A 17,640-nucleotide genomic window follows, 5' to 3' on the forward strand; every position below is an offset into this window, starting at 1 on the left:
ACTGTAAGCAAAAAAAAAAAAAAGGCTTTCTCAGCTGCATTTTTCTCCTCTGGACCTGCAGGTGAACAGATCAGCAGAGTAATGTTGTCCATCAGAGAAAATTTTGGCCAGAACTGGTCTCTTCTTGCCCTCCAAACATGTTGGTTCCCGCTCTGCCAATCACTTCACATTTCTATTAAAATTATAATATAATCGCATGGTATCATAATGCATGCCAATACCCCTGAAATTTCCCACTGAAATTTTCCTGGGAAAATTTGAAGCAAATTTGAAGTACACTCGTGTACTTTGTTTCCCCACTGTTTGAGGACAACCGGTTCCAGCAGAGACATAGCTTCACCCATGCTAGACCTTCGTAACCATCACAGGTGGTCAGTGGATGTTCCTCCACCCAGAACGCCTCCAACACCCCAGACAGGCCTGAGATCTTTAGTGCATGTTTGTGCAGCCCCTGAGCACTGGGTGGTGAACTCAGCTTTTCTTACTCAGTGCATTTAGTTTTTTTCTCTTAAAAAAAGGCACTGCACGTGCAGTACCAGAGGCTCTCGTAAGATGGCATTGACAAAATGCTGAATAGCACAGAAAGGCTGACAACTCAACCATGTTTGCTAAGGGCTTACACACTTCAAGCCGCCTTTTCTCTTTAGTTTATGGGTGCTACTAATTATAGCTTGTGTTCAGTTCACTGCTCTCTTCACTTCCCCAGTTATAATTTAGTGGTTCAAAATGACCCAGATCCCACCCTGGCCCTTGTGAGTGCAGCAGAGGGTGAGCATTGGGGTCCTGCAGCTGTGCCCTGCCTGCAGCCTGCCAAAGCCTTGCCACTGGCTGCGAATTCCTGGTCTGGAGGAAGAAATGAGGAAGAGCTGTAGATCCGGAGGAGAAACGTGTGAATAGGATAACATATGTTTGCCAGCGTTTGTCAAATAAAATCCTTGTAAGCCTGATTATGGCTACAAGCTGAAGTGAATTGCATTTGATTATAACTCAGGTAAAAACAAATTTGCCAAATTTTCATTCTGTTCATTCATCATTCTGTTAATTTCAGGAAACTGACCAGGATCTGATCAAACCCAAAACAACTCTTGTTGATTTCTTTCAAAGTTTATACTCTGGCTATACATAGAATTATAGAATCATAGAATGGCTTGGATTGGAAAGGACCCTAAAGATCCTCTCACTGTAACCCCTGCCAGGAGCAGTGACACCTTGCACTAGACCAGGTTTCTCAGAGCTCCATCCAACCTGGCCTTGAGCACTTCCAGGGATGAGGCATCTACGACTTCTCCGGGCAATCTGTGCCAGGGCCTCACCACCCTCACAGTAAAGAATTTCGTTCTAATATCTAATCTAAACCTACTCTCTTTCAGTTTAAAGCCATTTAACATGCTTAACATTTCTTCAGATCAGTATAATTTCTTCAGAGCAGCAAGGTCTATCTATGTTCAAAGAGTAAAAGCTCTAAATGTCAGCATATTTTTCATCACCGTGTCCTTAAAAAAAAAAAAAAAGTGTAATATTTTAAAAAATAACGATACAAGTTTTCTACCACTCCCTTGTTGATCGGACAGGATTTTTTTCCTGACCTAGTAAGTATCTTTGGATGAGACCAAGTTTAACAGTTTTAAATCTGTGTTCCACTCTGGTACCTGGGCAACAGAAGACATCGCTATTACTGTTCCTGTCTGCTAAGGGAGCTACGTCCTCTACAGGCTTGCGGAGGAATGGCATCAAACCTGGGAAAAGAGCCAAAAGTGTAGCTGCCGTTACTGCAGAAGTGCGACTTCTTATAATCATTGCTGAACTGGGGGAGGTGCTGGAGGATGAGAGAATGACACAAAGGAACATTGCTAGCAAAGCTTCTCGTCTGCATTTTTTAATTGGACAATTGTTACTGGGATAGATTCTTTCTCAAGGCAACTGATACTTCTGATACTACTATGAACTGATACTGTTAATAGTCTGGGAAACAATGTTTTCTGGTGTCTTCTGGGTGATGAACATGAAAGAACTTCCTATTCTTGCCAAGAATAAAAGATACCTGCCTACTAAAACTATAGGTGCTGTGACACAGGAATAAGAAAGGAAGTTTGGTTAAAATAAACAGCCTTTCTCCTTCAACACACTGAACACATGGCTGTATTCTCCTGGCTGTAGGTGAAAATGGCCAATAAGTTTAGGTGAATGTAGCACAAGCTGTTTCACCCACCAGAGTATTTTACATTGTGAATTTCTTGATTTCAGAGCTTTACAATTATCACTGAGTTCCTGGGTCTGTGGATTTGCTGTAATTTGTATGAAACACTGGATTTCTGGTGCTTGCTTTTAATGGTTTTAATTAATCCTTCTGTAGTTTTAATGATTCAAAACCCTTTTTCTTTTGGGCTTTTCAATCACTGTCAATCATCTCCTGATTTCCTTGTTCTTCTCTATCAGTCCCTATCAATCCTGCTGTAATGTAGGTGTAGCTGAAAGCAGCAAACTTACACAGCACAGCAGCTCACATTGCCTACAAAATTTCCTTCCCTGTCCATGACCCATTCACATCCTTCCCACTCACATTTGGCATCGTTTTGAGCTGCACTCAGTGTGACTTTGCATTGAGTCATGCTCCAGGGTCCAGCATTGCCTCAATCCTACACAGTCCAAACATGGAAATGGAAATTGGGGCAGCAGCAAGGGCTCAGTCTGGCTGGAAGCTGGGACTGTAATCCCAGTAGCTTCCACCCTGTGAGACACCCTCCGAGGAAAGGACTGTGCCCTGGGAACTCAACAAAGAATGGGACTGAAGGACCTTGCGTCTGCCTCCGGAGAGGTTTCTTTGGAGTTTTGCTGCCTGTGTAATCTTTCTTTAATGCTTTTGTTTGGAGAGCAGTGTGGCACAGCCTGGAGCTGTCATGCTCATCACAACAGCCATGGAGCTGCAAAAATATCAGAAGCGACACTGCTCTGGAGCCATCACACGAGACTGAAGGGCATGGCCCTCCATCCCTCTCAACCCTGACAAACTACAATCATCACACCTTTTATCTCCTAGACCTCGACAGCCTACGACTCTGCCTAGTGCCCAGCCTCACCATCTGGAACTGTCAAAGCACTTATACTGTCTTGGAGGGCCTTCCAACTCCCTATACAGACTAAAGCTTGTCCTGGAGAGGCAGCTCACCAGCATGAGCAGGACATAACTGTGTTACAATCAGAGTTCGAGACATTTCTGTAGCCACACCATGGATGAGCACTGTGTTTCAAGCCCTTTCCCTGCCCTTGCATCACTTCCCAGCATTGGTGGCTTTAATCTGGCAGTGTGCTGGAGCTGCTGCTGACAGCTGGATATGTGTCCTGGGTCTTTCCCAAGTGCCAATCCTTTGCTTGCTCAAGTCACACAGGGATGCCTCCCTGCCCTTTTCTCTCCAACTTGTGTGCAGGCAGAGTTCGGGGTATTTCCTCACCACCCACTGTGGCTGAGTGCAGGCTGTTCTAGCACAAAGGGCAATGGCTGGAGCTTGTCACCTCTGTCTGGTCCTTCTGCACCATGGAAGGGCTTTCCTTCTGCCTTGCCTCAAAATCCCTGGGATGATCCTTACCTGGACTCCTCACCTTGAGCTCAAGGGGGTCTTTTCTGCCATGTTACTCACCCCAACAGAGAGTGAAACAGGAACTTCCTCTAGATAGCCCCCTACTCAAGCCCTTTGTGTGGGAAATTCTAGAATTCAAACCCACACATTTGGCTGCTTAGGGCTTGACTACTTCAGAAAATGTAGCCACATGTGAGTCCATCACAGAGAAGTCAGCCCTGCAGCACTGGGGGACCATCCAGCAGGTTCTCTGCATGGGCAGAGTGAGCAGGCAATGAATGAGCTGAACTGGGTCACTTCCCAAGCACGTATGGACTTGCTGCTGGGAGAGGAGTCCAAGCACATTCCCTTACCACCAGCTGGGTCCTGAGTGTGCTCAGCAGGAATAAGGGGTCACATGCTGTCATCGTGTTTGAGGGGCTTTGCAGCTTTTTCATCCATCTCATGGCTGTCTCCAGCCCTTCTCTAGAGACTTTTTCTGCCCTACACTATGGCACAACACGGCATTGCTGCCTTCATCTGTTCTGCAGCTCGCTGTTAGGACTCCTTTCCTCCATGATTCTCAATATCCTGAAAAACTAATATGTTCTTATTAATGTGTCATCTAACCTTAAGAGCTGCTGAGTGAGTTCAGTTCTTCAGTCACCAACCCTTTCTCCCAGATGCTTTTCTGTGCCATACTTTACTCCTACACACTTTTCCTGCATGGTTCCTATGGCAACATGAGTATCTCTCCATCTGCTGTAAATCTCCGTTATCACGTCTAGATGCTTGTTATCTCAGTTGCAAATGCCATTTCCAGGTGTGTCATGTTAACAAGTTCAGTCTGGAAATCAAGCCAAAGCACTTGGTAATTTTTGTGGGCAAACCTACATAGTCCATAATTTGACTGCGGTGTTTCCATGTAAGCTCTGCTTTAGGGATACTGATACCAAGCTGTTCTCATTAACAGATGCCCTACTTGTATCTGCACACTCTGATCAATTCTGGATTTACTTCAAAATTTCCAAATTATATCCTTCCTTCTCACTGCAGTCTGTGCTGCCTACAGAGTGGGTATATTTGGTTTCTGGAATGTCTTTGTAGGTCAGTTGCCTGGAGTTTGATATCTATTTAATAAAAAATTAAGTTACCAATACTGTTTCTCTCTGGCAAATGCATTTTCCAGTTCTGCTATAATCCTGTTGCTTCTCCTGAAAAACTTCTCTGTTGGATTACAGAAAGTCCTAGGGAGTACAGATGGTTTACAATTGGCTTCTCAGTCTGTTCTGCTTAAATTCCTTAAATTACTTGGAATTATGTAGATTTCTATAGAGCTAAAATCCAGTCTTGTTTTCTGCTAAGTACCTTGTTGGAGAACTAATTTAAGTGTGAAAAAAAAAAGTTCTTCCTATATAATCTGATCAGAACCTGCAGCAGAAAATTCAACTAATGAAATAAGTGGAGTAAAAACTTCACTGTTGATTTGTTTTCTAGATCCCATGAGTCAATAAAAGCAGACTGCAAGAAGTCTGTGTGGAAGCTGTAAAGCTCTAAGTATTTTGGGCCTTCAGCTCTTAGGGGCACAAACTGACATTATTTATTTGTACCTAACATCCAGGAAAAGCTTTTTTGATATATTACATGATACCTCAATATAAATGGTTATTATTTGCTATCAATAATTTAAATTAATTAAGCATACAAATTACATTTAAAACCATGCAAATCTTCCATTTTGAATATAATTCAGGGAAAGCATATGTGCAAAAATTTTCCAGTGGAAAATGAAGGGGCCCGTGATGTCCAAGTAATTTTGAGGCCAGTGCAGTCCATCAGGCTGTCTAGTGTAAGGTTAAGGTCAGGTGTGGTGCTTGCTGTTTGGGCAGAACTGAAGTGGCAGATTTTTTATGGTCTGCAGACCTCAACCAGAGAAAGGATTTTGTGGACACTCACAATAGATGAGCTCCTCTCACGCACTCAGGCAGAAATTGGGAACCCTTGTTCTAAACTCCAGACCTACCTCAACTTTAACTTTACCTATAGCTTCACAGGTGAGGAAATTAAATGTTTGAGTCCTACTGACATTAGCCCACAAGGTTTGGGAAAGAAAAAAGAAAAGAAAAAGAAAACTTTAATTTTCAGCTCATCGTCCCCTAAACCCTGAAGCCTTCATTCCTTAAGATGCTGAGGAGTGTTACTGTCTGGTCACGACCCAGGAAGTGCTAAATTCCTACTCTGCTTTGCTTTCAAGTAGTCAAAAGACAGAACAGGCTCCTTGAATCTTACTTCACAGGATGCAGACAGTGCAGGACATCTCAGGAATATGCAGAAAGTCTAGAGAAAAAAAGGAGAAGGGAGTGATATGCAGAGAAAACTGTCATTCAAACACCCAAAGTTAAAGGTGCAGCTCAAAATCAAAAAAAACCCCAGACCTGCACAGGGAAGCAAAACAGAAGCATAAAGGGTTTAGCTGCGTGATTGCAAAGGAAACAAAGGAAAGTATTGCCCACAACAACAGCACAGCAGATACCTAAAAGCTAAAGGAATATATTGCTTCAGACTCCAGAAGGAAAAAAATGTAACTAACTACAGAGAGCAGAGGCAGCACAATTAATGGAATAAAGAGCATGGGTATGGAAATTACTGTGTGACACAGCCACAAAACTCGAGAGGTCTCTACCTTTCACTGCTAAAGACTGAATAATCACTATCACTGAAATCTTTAAGCTTTTTTAGAGGAAATGTTAGCCACGAGTAACAGAAGAAAGGAAGCAGAAAATGGGTTAAAGTGTAGTCTAGGTACATTATATGTAGACTAACCCAATATCTTTCTTTGACAAGATAATGATAAGATAAGATAAGATAAGATATGAACAAAGGAAAAATAATAAATCTTATCAACCTGGACTTTGGTAAAGCATTTGACTTGGTATCACCTAGAAAATTATTAGTTAAACTCAAGAAGATGAGAATTAACATAAGCACTGTAAAATGACAAAGCAAGAGAACTGGGAGTGAAAACTGCTGTGTGAGGTAACAAAATTTGCTAATGGCAAAGTTGGATGATATTTTCAATGGAGAGGAAATCCTACAGGACAAATTATATGTTATGCCCTAATAAGAGACATTGGATGAAATGTAACAGCATACAGTACAGAGACATGTACTGAGAGACTGATAACATTTCTGCTGTAAATTAGAATTTATCCACTGTGAACAACAGAAGAGGAGGAGCATGTGCAGGATATAGTTATTAAAAAGATAAATGCAGTCTTACATGTAGCAAGCCATGTATTTTCAAGAAGAGAAAGTAAATATATACAAAACACTGGCTAAAATTCAGCTGAAATATTTGGACATCATTTGGGTTACTGGTGTTCAGCAAGCCTGAACTCATTCTGGAACCGGTACAGAGAAGTGACATCCAGATAATCAGAGGAATAGACAGAGAGCATGTCTTGCTGAGCTTGGCAAAATGATTGGTGAGATGGGATCTGATTCCTCTCTGTAAATACATTTGGGGTTTAGGCAGGCAGAGAGGGAAAATAAGCACCAGGGGAGAAGAATCACTCACATGTATAGACAGTGCTTGTGCTAAGAGCAGATGGGCATAAGTTGGATATGAAACAGGGAGAAGGGCTCTCACTGTGAGAGTAATGCTCTCAAACAGCGTCACAGTAGGAGAAGAGGGGGCAAAAAACCTAACCAGTTTTAAGGTGGATACTGAGTTTGACATTTCTCAGTCACGTTTTTGAGGGTATTCAGAGATTGCATTGCCACCACAGAAAGAAGCCACACCTGGCATAGAAAAAACTCCCATTGGCTGCCCTGGATTTGCTGCACTGAAAGTGAGGTTTTTCCATTTGCAGAGGAAAACTATTCAGCTGTGTAATCTCTGGCTGCTGCGTGTGCATGACCCATTAGGTGCAGAAGATCAGGTGAGCTTGGGTGGGGGTGGCCTTGAGAGAGTTGTCTTTAGGCTCCCTGTTATGCAGACTGAGTTTTTATGTCTGTTACGTACCAATGACTCACACTTCAGAGATAGCTTCCTGGGCTTATGTGAAAAACAAACATGGAGCCTTCATGGGAAAGAGCAGATCCTCCTCACTGCCTGATAAAACAACCATCGTCAGCATCCGCCAGCGTGTGTTATGTGGCTCCAGGGCTCTGTAATCTGACAAAGGACCCATTTCTCGGGGCCATTCTTTGTCCCCACACAACACTGCCACAAAGACAGCCTTGACATCTGAACCTGACAAGTAAAATTTGCTGCAGACCACCTGAAATGTCCTTTGGAAGTGAACGCTTCTCTATCCATCTCCATGGAGCAGTGACGGCATGAATCCAGAGGAGAGTTCAGCAGCAGCACAAGTTACCTACTTCCACAGCCAATTAGTGTCACAGATGGATAAGCTAATGCGTGCACTCACAGTCCCAGGCTGTGTCCTCTGCTCTTCACAAGTGCCGCCGTATCCATCTGTCTGCTTGTCCCCTGCCAGTTTCACCCCTGCCAGCTTCTGTGCACCCACCAAATGATCAGTGCAACTGGAATGTGGAGGCACATAAATCCATCAGTCCGGAGGCCACTGAACTGATACAGTTCCCCTTTGTAATTAAAAGCTTCCACATTAATTTAAATGAAACTGTTACAGTTTGCAATACTTATTTACTGTACAGAAGAGGGACATTTTCTCTGCTATGCATTAGTTGCAGAAGCCAGTGCTCTGGTAAGTGTGTCCCCTCCATGGGGCCTGGGGACTCACCAGCACAGGAGAGCTTGCAACAAGCAAAAAAGTCTCAGGGGCTGGAGGGGGCAAGAAGGATGATGGCCCCTCCTCACCCCCACTTTAGATTTTCTTCACAAGGGGAATGTGAGTTAAAGGGAGAAGAGAGTGAAGGAACAGAGGAAGAAGCAAATCATGATGAACAAGCAGGAGAATGGAGAAAATGTACCTGGAACCAGAGAAAGGCTCTTGTCCCTTGTCTGTGCTCAAACTGTGCTTCCAGGTAATGCTTCTTTTTGCAGACCCCATCAGGCTTCACACATGCCCAGGGTCCCAGCTACACCTTCTTCTTCAGCAACCTCTCCCAGTAATTTTTTCAAAATACTGTTTTGCAGGGGTTTACCCTTTTTTTTTCCTCTAAGTCCCCAAACTCATCACCATAAGGATGCACCAAATAGCCAACAAAGCTAACAGCAGGTGAGATGAACATATGTGTACCTCCAGAAACACCCACAGGCTTCTCCAAAGCTGGCAGCCAGCCTCCCTCAATGAATGACAGTGTCAAGAATCCGTGTCCCATGGAGCCAGGAACCCACTGAGCCAAGCCCTGGTGCGAGGGCAGCAGATGTGGTCACTGCTGAGCCTACAGCACCCCGGTGGGGCAGGGAGCCTGGGCACAGCAGGATGAGAGGAAGCAGGAGTGCAAGGTGGCAAATGCAGCTCTTTGGCTCAAAAATTAGAGAAAGGACATTTTGAAGAGGAGACAGGCTGTACTAAAGGGCTGAGAGGTAAAATGTGCTCATTTGTAGGGTGTTATGCATGATTAAACCGTGTAGGGGAAATGGACCAACATTCTGATTTGTCCTTTCTTGCAGATAACTTATATTTGATGTCCCATGTTAGGAACTGTGATGTAGTTGATGATTTATCAGCTGAATCTGGCTCTGCAAATGCACTCACCCCTTCCCTGGTGGGCTCCTCACATGTCGAAAGGATTTAAACCATTACGTGCCTGTGGGGCAGTACAGGTGGGACCTTGACATGTGTCTCACTGCCCCGAATGGCCCAACTGTGTCCCACTTTACCCACCCTGCCGAAACCCTCGGGGCTGCCGGTGGACGGGAAGGGCATACCCCACAAGAAGTGCCGGGCTCCCTGCCTTCCCCACGCAGGTCCTCATCCCCGTAAATTTCGGAGAAATCACCATTTTCCCCACTCCCCCTTCCAGGGCACGATCGCAGGGCAATCTGTCGGCGCAGGGACCGGCGCGGGCAGAGCATCCGCCAGGGCCGCGGGCGGAGCCGGGGAGGACGCGGCGCTGCCCCCGGGACCGCCGCCCGCTCCCGCCCGTCCCTCCCGCACCGCCGGGGGCCGGGCCGGGCGGCAGGGGCGGTGCTGGCGGGCGGGACGGACCGACCCCGCCGAGCCGAGCCCCGCCGGGCGGGACGCAGCCCGCACCATGTCGCCGCTCCGCGTCTGCATCGTCGGCTCAGGGAACTGGTAAGTGTCGCAGCGCGGGGGGGCCTCTCCCTTTGCCCGCTTCCTTTCCCCCCCCCCATTTCTTTCCTTTTTCTCCTCTTTCCTTCCTCGTCTTCTCCTCCCTCGCCTGCCGCGGCCGGGGGCTTCGCAACAGGTGAGTGCGGGGAGCGGCGGTGCCAGGGGAGCGGAGCGTCTCCATGGTCTTGAAACCGCGACCCCGACCCCGTCCTGCCCCGGCTTGTGGGCTCCTGGGGCAGGGACCGTCGTCCCCCCAAGATGCACTAGCTCGTGAGAGCTGGGAAGACTGATGCTCCTGCATCACCCAGGTATGCGAGCCTCTTAAATCCTGGCGACAGATTCCAGAGAGGCCCGGAGCCGCAGCTCTGTCGCTGTGTGTGCCTGAGGCAGGGCCCAGGCAGTTCAGGTTGTAGCATTCGGCAGTGAGGAGAGCGATGATGCTGTTTGTGTTCCTCTGAAGGAACCGGGGCACAGGACTCGTTTAAAGCCACGATGTATGGGCACCTTTCACTTCCATTCTACTCAGCATGTCCTTTTGCATCTTGGTCCAGACACAGTCTTGTGTTCAGGTCTCCCATTTATTCTTATTCCCATTTTTATGAACATGTTTGCTACTGCTCAGTCCTTTCTAGCCTGAACAAAAGCACAGCTCTCCAGAGCTCCTTGGGTCTGAAAGACCCCACTGAAGTCAGCAAGCCCATCTCACAGGACTTTGCATTTACTTTTCTTATATTTTCTGTAAGCTGAGCACAAACAAACAGATCAACATGTATGTGCATGCATTTGGGATTAGCGAACCCAGCCTCGAGGTAGTTCTGGAGATTGTTTTTGTACAAGGAGAGAAAGCTCCTTATGATTTTAAAAATATCTGACAGTTAAGTGGAAGCAAATGTCAAAAAAATCAATAGGTGAGGGAGTGGTTGCTTGTGAGCTGCTGAGAACACAGCAGAGTTAAAACACAGCTCTTCGCCTTCCTGCCTTGCAAAAGCAATGCACTGCTTTCTGCAAAAGCAATGCACTGCTTTCTGCAAAAGCAGTGCATGCTCTTGCTGGATCACAGGCTCTTTGGGCACGACAACTCTCAGACACAGCCTTTCACATGGAATTGCACAGCTAAGTCTTCTGGAACTCATCGTCACACATCTGGCTTTCTCTGGCCCTGTAATTTGTTTCCACATCATTTCAGGAGAGGCATCCCTCTCCCTGCCACTGTCTTTTCCCTCACCTGCAGGCAGCTTATTGCCCCTTCTAAACCTCTCAACAGCCATGACTGCATGTTTGGGAGTCAAACTTAGCCTTCGGTCAGCCGACAGTCACCTTCATCATTCTCTTGCTGCACCACCAAGCAGGGACATCCTGCCTCTCCCAGGCTGTCCCCTTCCCATAAGACATTCTTTAAAGTCACTTAATTGTATTCCTTCAGATATGTACTTGAGAAAATTCTCTGGTTTTCCACATGTACCTACAAACTTGGAAAGAGCTACCACAGAGATACCGAGACCGCAGCTCATTCAGTATTATCTACTTACTCATACTGCATGTTTGCCTGGGCCCATCTCTTGCTTCCCACTATGTGCATAGACTGTTAATTCCTCGGGGAGGAGATAAACATTGTGGTCTGATGTTTGAATCACATCTATTCATAGCCTCAGTGGCAGAACAGGTTGTTTTAGCACAACGTAGAAATACAATGTTTACCTTTGGCAAACATTTTTTTCCTTATGTTCCTCCTGAATATTTCGGTGGCAGTTCATATCTGTGCTCTTGAGGCTTTCCTGCAGCTCAGAATTGTGGTTGACACGTGACACAGCATGCTGCAAAAGCTCATGTCAGCTGCAGAAGTTCAGCAGGTCATGGGGACTTGCTAAGTCAACACTGCCAGGAGGCTCATGAGTGATATGGTTGAGTGAAGCAAGTGCTGCTCTGCATTTTATGGTTGCCAGTCAAGTGCAGGAGGGTTTGTGGTTATGTTAATCATGGCTCAGTTATCTGCTTTTTAAAACAGAGGTTTAGTTCATTGCCTGGCCCTTCAGAATCCAAAAGCTGTCCCAGGATTAGATTCATTGGGGCTGCAGAGTCCTCAACAAGGATCCAGGCTTGAATTGGATTCTTGTCTTCAACATGGACAGATAGCCAGGCTTTTTATGGAGGTGCATGGAAGGAAAACGGGAGCCAGTGGTCATAAATTGAACCAGAGAAGGTTCTGACTCAACATCTAAAGAGAGGAGAAAATAAACAACTATGAGAACAGTAAAGCACTGGGGCAGGTTGCCCAGAGTGGAGGTGGTCCTTGGAGAGTTTTCAAGACTTGACTGAACAAAGCCCTGAGCAACCCATCTGAACTCAGTGATGTTCCCATGCCGGAGACCTCTCGTGATCCCTTCAAATCTGAGCAATACTATAATTCAAAAAATTCTGTGTGGTTTTCTAAGGAAGAGACTGTAAGACGACATAATCTTCCAGCATCTAAAGGAAAACAATATGACACCCTTCTAGAACAGAAATAGGCTTAAATTGCAGTAAGAAAGACTTACTGCAATTTGAGTAGGATCTTTCTAATGTGTAGGATAGCAAAGTCCTGGGATGGGCCAGTTGGGGAAGAGAAGAGACCTGCAGTTGCTGGGGTCTTTAAGACCTATTTGGAAAAACTATTAGGAATGGCTTAAGTATATTTGCCTGCCCTGTGCAGAGGGAAGGGACCAGATGCTTCCTGGGCTCTGTTAAGCTCTACTTTTCACTAGATCTGATATATGCTACAAATACTTCCATGTTCACAGACATAAATAATGGGTCTTATTTGAGTTATTCTATATCAAAGCTTTCTCATTATACTGATAGGAAAACTCCAGATAAAAGCTTTCTTTCTCTTAGCAATGTGTAAATCACTTTCAACATGAATTAACTTAACTGGGGGGAAAAATCTGATTGGCAGTTTTCGCTTACTTTTTAAAATTATCCAAGTGGAGTTCTCTGCCTTCTATTAATCTTCACTGAATAGAGTTTTGGAGAAAATAAAACAAACAATGGCAAAGTCTTTATACATGAGTGTCCCTGGTTTTGTTTGCATAAGCAGCCCTCTTTTGCCAAGCCTGTGTGGTGTACAGAACACAGCCCTGACAGACAAAGCAGTTCTTTTTCCCAAGGCTGATCAGTGGTAATGACAGCTCTGCTAGAAGATCAGATTTATCTACTAAGAGTCGTGTGTCCCATTCAAGATTTCAGAAATTAGGGCTGGAGTCTATATCTTTAAACAGAAAATCATATGTTCTTGGTACATAGCTAGGAAAGTTATTTTTATGGATAAGCTTGAGGTCCAATTTCATCATCCAGGTTGTGCTGGACAACATGGACAATGAATTTAGATCTCAAGTTTATAAAAAACCAAAGTCTTTTCTTATTAATACATATGTCTTGTGCACAGCCACAATTCATCCTCAGCTCAAGCTTTGATTGTGCTTTCTGTCGATAGCAAGGCAAGAGAACCAGAATATAAGTAATTTTATAAATAATATGAATGTATGTCTATAAATAATATGAATGTATGATACAACTGCATGACTTACTTTCAAAACAGCAGAATTCTTACAGTAAAGGTTCACCCCTAAAACATTTCCCTAAACATTGTAAAGGATCAAAACCAATCAACCCTTACAAAACAAAACAAAACAAAACCTGAAAACAAAAAGAAAAACCCCAAACCAACCAAAAAACTGCCCTAACTAACTAATTAACTAACTAAAGTATTATGACAGCTCCGGATATAGCATATAGTTAACACTGATCTCAGTAGGATTTCTTTATCATTAAAGATTAAGATTAAGCCTTTGGGCTTTTACTACTTATTGAGCAATTCAACCTTGTGTAAACCTGTTCTACCAAAAATATGGGTGAGTCAAGGAGAGACAGTTACAATGAAGTTGCCCTTTGAATCATTGACAGCACAGACCTACCTGTACTTTGTCCTGGATAGTCTCAAGAATTTTATGAGTTCCAGAAAACACACCACAGCTAAATCCTGCTCATGTTTCTCCTTGCAGGTGTGTTACAAGTGGGACAGAGGACAAGTGTTGCAACTGGAGCTTCTCTTTCAGTTGTGTTAGTAAAATAAGCAATATTTGAAAGATTGAAGTAGCTTTAAATGGAGAGAAGGAATAGAGGAGTAAAAATAATCACCCCTCTTCCACATATAATTGAAAGAGCATTAAGCAATAGTTCCAATATTTTCTGCAGGGTCTTTAATTCTCTCTTGCCAAGAAAATAAGTGAGTGTTTGCAAGGCTGCAGTGGTGATGGGGAAATAAAATTATTGTCTGACCTGAGATTAAAAAATGCTCAGCATGACTCAAGTAAACTGGATGGTTAAAATATCCTCAGGCTGCAAGTATTACAGATCCTGTTACAGTGATAATTAGAACAATAAATAAAGAGAAACCATCAGGTTGAAGGATTGTTTGTTTTTTTTTCTGAGGATTTAGCGCTTACGTAAAATCCTTATTGCAACTCCTTGGATATGGATAGGAAAGTGGGATGCATCTATTTTAGATGAAATGCACAAAGGCTGTCACAGTGAGATCACTCAGCATTGCTTTACCACCTGGATTATTTTACATTTGTTGGTCTTCAGGAAAAAAGGAATTATTTGAGGAGAGGGAGACATTTTAATCCCAGACACTGTATTTTTAGTACTGTTGTTAGTACATCACACTTCTGCTCTATAGCCTTTGATATGACTTCAGATCCCTTATTACAGTTACGTTTTCCCTGGCTCTACTTTCTGTGTTTTTAAACTTGAGGGCCTTTTGATGAAGGGGAGTAGATAAAGCTTTCTGAAAAATGTCACAAGCACCTGAACAGCTGTATAGCACAGGCCTTTTATGAGTTATGATGTTTAAAGCAACTTGCACTTCCAATTCACAATAAAACTATTTTTCACCTTTTAATTATTTTTTTTTTTGAAGGGGATCAGCTATAGCCAGAATCATTGGCAAAAATGTCCAGAAGTCCAACAGATTTGATCCTACTGTCAAGATGTGGGTGTTTGAAGAGATCATCAACGGAAGAAAACTCACAGAAATAATCAACCAGGAACATGAAAATGTTAAATATCTGCCCGGATACAAGATACCCCACAATGTGGTAAGTTGAAAAAAAAAATAGAAATCAGTGAATTTTTTATTTATTTATATTTTTTTTTAAATAAAGGAGGCATCATCTGAAAAAATTAAAAGTAGGAAGCAATCCACTGCTTCATTCCGGTTTGTCACCTAACTCATTCCAGGATATCTTCCTGGAATATAATTCACTTCTGTGATTTCTCCTTGTCTCGTACGTCACGCGCGACTTCAAACACCCGTGTCTGTGCTGGTGACGCACCATCCTCCTCTCTGGCAGACATCAGCACAACTCTAGAAATGGCAAGCAGAGATCTGTCTACACAGAGCTGAGATACTTCAAACCCACGACATCTTCTGGAGAACAGGGAAAGCTACTGATCTCCTTTCTTCTGAAAAGGAAATCAACAGCACAGCTGAGGGCTGTGGCTTACAAGGAGATGAGTAACGAGCTATCGGCTCATGGGTGGTTTCAGGATAGCTATAATTAATAACACTAAATTCCAACAAAAATATAAGGTATTTAATTTTCATGGACATTTAATATACCAAGTTATGCATCTCTACTTAACTTATTCAGCTTACATAATTTACTGCTGCTGAAGCAAGCGAGGTGAGGGGTTTTGGCTGTTCAAGATTTTGCCAAATGCTACTGCTTTGTGAGTTAAAGAAAGTAGCGCCACATTTCTGGAGCAGTTGCAGTTGTAAAGGGAAGTTAAAACCCTGCACGTGATGGGTCTCCTTGCTTGGGAGTGGTTATATTTAGTGCTCCATTTAGTGCTGCAATTGCATATTTCCACTCCCGGTGCTTGAACTTGGCACACAGTTCTCCTGGGTTACTGTGTTTTTACAACAGTTGTCACTATTGTTTTCACAACCTTCTAGCAGATCAACAGGCTTGTCATCATCACTTGAGGTCAGCCTCACCCTGTTTAGAGCAAAGTCTGAGGCTTCACCAGCAGAAATGAGCTAGTTGCAGCAGAGCCTGGAGGGACCCTCACACCATTTCTGATTGAGAAAAAAAATACCCAAACAAACAAGCTCACTTTCTCCTTACATTGCTTTGCAGCATTTTGGAGAGACAGGAGCCCTTCCTGCATAGCACTGCCAGCCTCTGCTCCACTTTCACTTTGCTGTTTTCCCAGAGAAGAAGCCTGGCTGGCATCAGTTCTGATTCTCCCGCTGGGAATCATGCTTGCTTAAAGCTGTGTGCTCCAAGGCTGCACCCAAGTGTGATGTTTTGTCCAACTGTAAACTGCTTGTTCTAACAGGCTCAAATTCACCTGCCCTTGCCTCTGTGGCCTGGCTTGAATTGTTCTGAGTAATACCAGTATTTGGAGAAACATACAGCCAGCGAGTCAGTAAGCACATTGTAACTTGGTAAAATTACCATATATTTAAAACAAAGTCACATAACCCCCCAAATCTCTGCCTTTTGATATAGTTTATTATTTATATTAGTTTTAATAATATATATTATGATTGTATAGTTTATTATTGAACAGCCGTTGATGTATGGAAACTAAAGACTGTGAGAAGAGGCTCTGTCTCACCACTCCAGTTTGCTCCCCTCTGCTACCACTTATTCCAGAACCATATGGAGTTCTTCAGTATATTCAGGAATCACCTCCAGGAGCTGAACTAGCAATGGGGCTTCCCAGGACACCACAAGTTTAGAAATTACATCATCTTCCCCAGATTATCCACACAGGGATGGGATAAATTATATAAAAAAAAATTATAAAAAATCCAAACCTAAGATAGTTCGGCTGCTCTGGATATTTCAGAAGAGATCTGTCGCTACTTGCATGGAGAGCTGGCAGCTATGCCACAGGGTCATGTGGTTAAAATTAAGGACATTTGCACTGCATCTGCCATGGCTTTGGCACGTTGGTATCCTACCTGAGGCTCATTTTAGTTGTCCCTCTTGTCCCAGGTGGCTGTACCAGACGTGGCTGAAGCAGCAAAAGGGGCAGATATTTTAGTGTTTGTTCTGCCACATCAATTCATTGGACGAATCTGTGAGCAGATTGCAGGACAGATAAAACCCGGAACATTTGGGATTTCCCTGATCAAGGTAAGTTGTTGTCTCAACAATACCCAATCTGTAGAGTAAATAAACAGCTTCAGCTTAAGGGTAGGAGCTTTAGAGTTACATCTTACCTAGCTCTGCCAGCACTTCTGCTGCTCTCGTGGCTGTGGAGAGGGAAGGATGGGGCAACCCATCCAGGCTACCTCTGTCTTTGCCAATCATCTTTAGCCTGGATCAGTTCCCATTTGGACCAGCATGGAGGTGCAAATGGACAGAGGGAGAGCTGCATAAAGCTGGTGCTGCTGCCAAAAAAAAATACTCATCAGAATACAGCGTCAATTAACTCTTAACTGAGAGTGCTGAATTGAAGGGCCTCTTCCAAGTACATGCTAAAGCTGTTCTTGGCAGCATTTAAACAGCACAGTAACACTCATGATTTTGCAAAATTGAAGCAATTTCAGTCTGGCATGAACTAAGGAATCTCTTTTTAAGGTTAGAGGTACCAAATTATTGTAATCTTAAAAAAGAATTAATATTTTGAAGAAAATGTCAAACTAAAAGCCAGAGGCATGGCATAGGAATATAGTCTTAACACTTCTTTTCACTGCATTACAGGAAATATCCCATTTAAAGTTGTAATGAAAGAAATGTAATTCAAGTTTTCAGACTACAACACCAGCTCTTCCCCTTTTATATTTCCCCCTTATAGAAATTACATCA

General features: G+C 43.7%; 1 protein-coding gene and 1 long non-coding RNA gene across 2 annotated transcripts in view; one reads left to right on the top strand and one right to left on the bottom strand.

Annotated features, from left to right (window-relative positions):
* Positions 1 to 9,617: 9,617 nt before the first annotated feature.
* The window catches only part of LOC108500211 (glycerol-3-phosphate dehydrogenase 1-like protein), a 15,207-nt gene continuing 7,184 nt past the window's right edge, over positions 9,618 to 17,640 (top strand). The window contains exons 1-3 of the mRNA XM_017820917.1: positions 9,618 to 9,781; positions 14,736 to 14,913; positions 16,825 to 16,965. Coding sequence (XP_017676406.1) covers positions 9,741 to 9,781; positions 14,736 to 14,913; positions 16,825 to 16,965 — 360 coding nt within the window. The 5' untranslated portion in view covers positions 9,618 to 9,740. The remainder of the gene's footprint in view (positions 9,782 to 14,735; positions 14,914 to 16,824; positions 16,966 to 17,640) is intronic.
* On the bottom strand, positions 15,024 to 17,634 carry LOC108500212. The gene is made up of 3 exons (XR_001875786.1): positions 17,052 to 17,634; positions 16,791 to 16,907; positions 15,024 to 16,205 (listed from the first exon to the last, which is right to left on the bottom strand). It is a non-coding gene; the product is annotated as an uncharacterized LOC108500212 (long non-coding RNA).

The sequence above is a fragment of the Lepidothrix coronata genome, unplaced genomic scaffold (assembly GCF_001604755.1).
Source record: "Lepidothrix coronata isolate B3197 unplaced genomic scaffold, Lepidothrix_coronata-1.0 Scaffold86, whole genome shotgun sequence".
In the NCBI taxonomy this organism is placed as follows: Eukaryota; Metazoa; Chordata; class Aves; order Passeriformes; family Pipridae; genus Lepidothrix; species Lepidothrix coronata.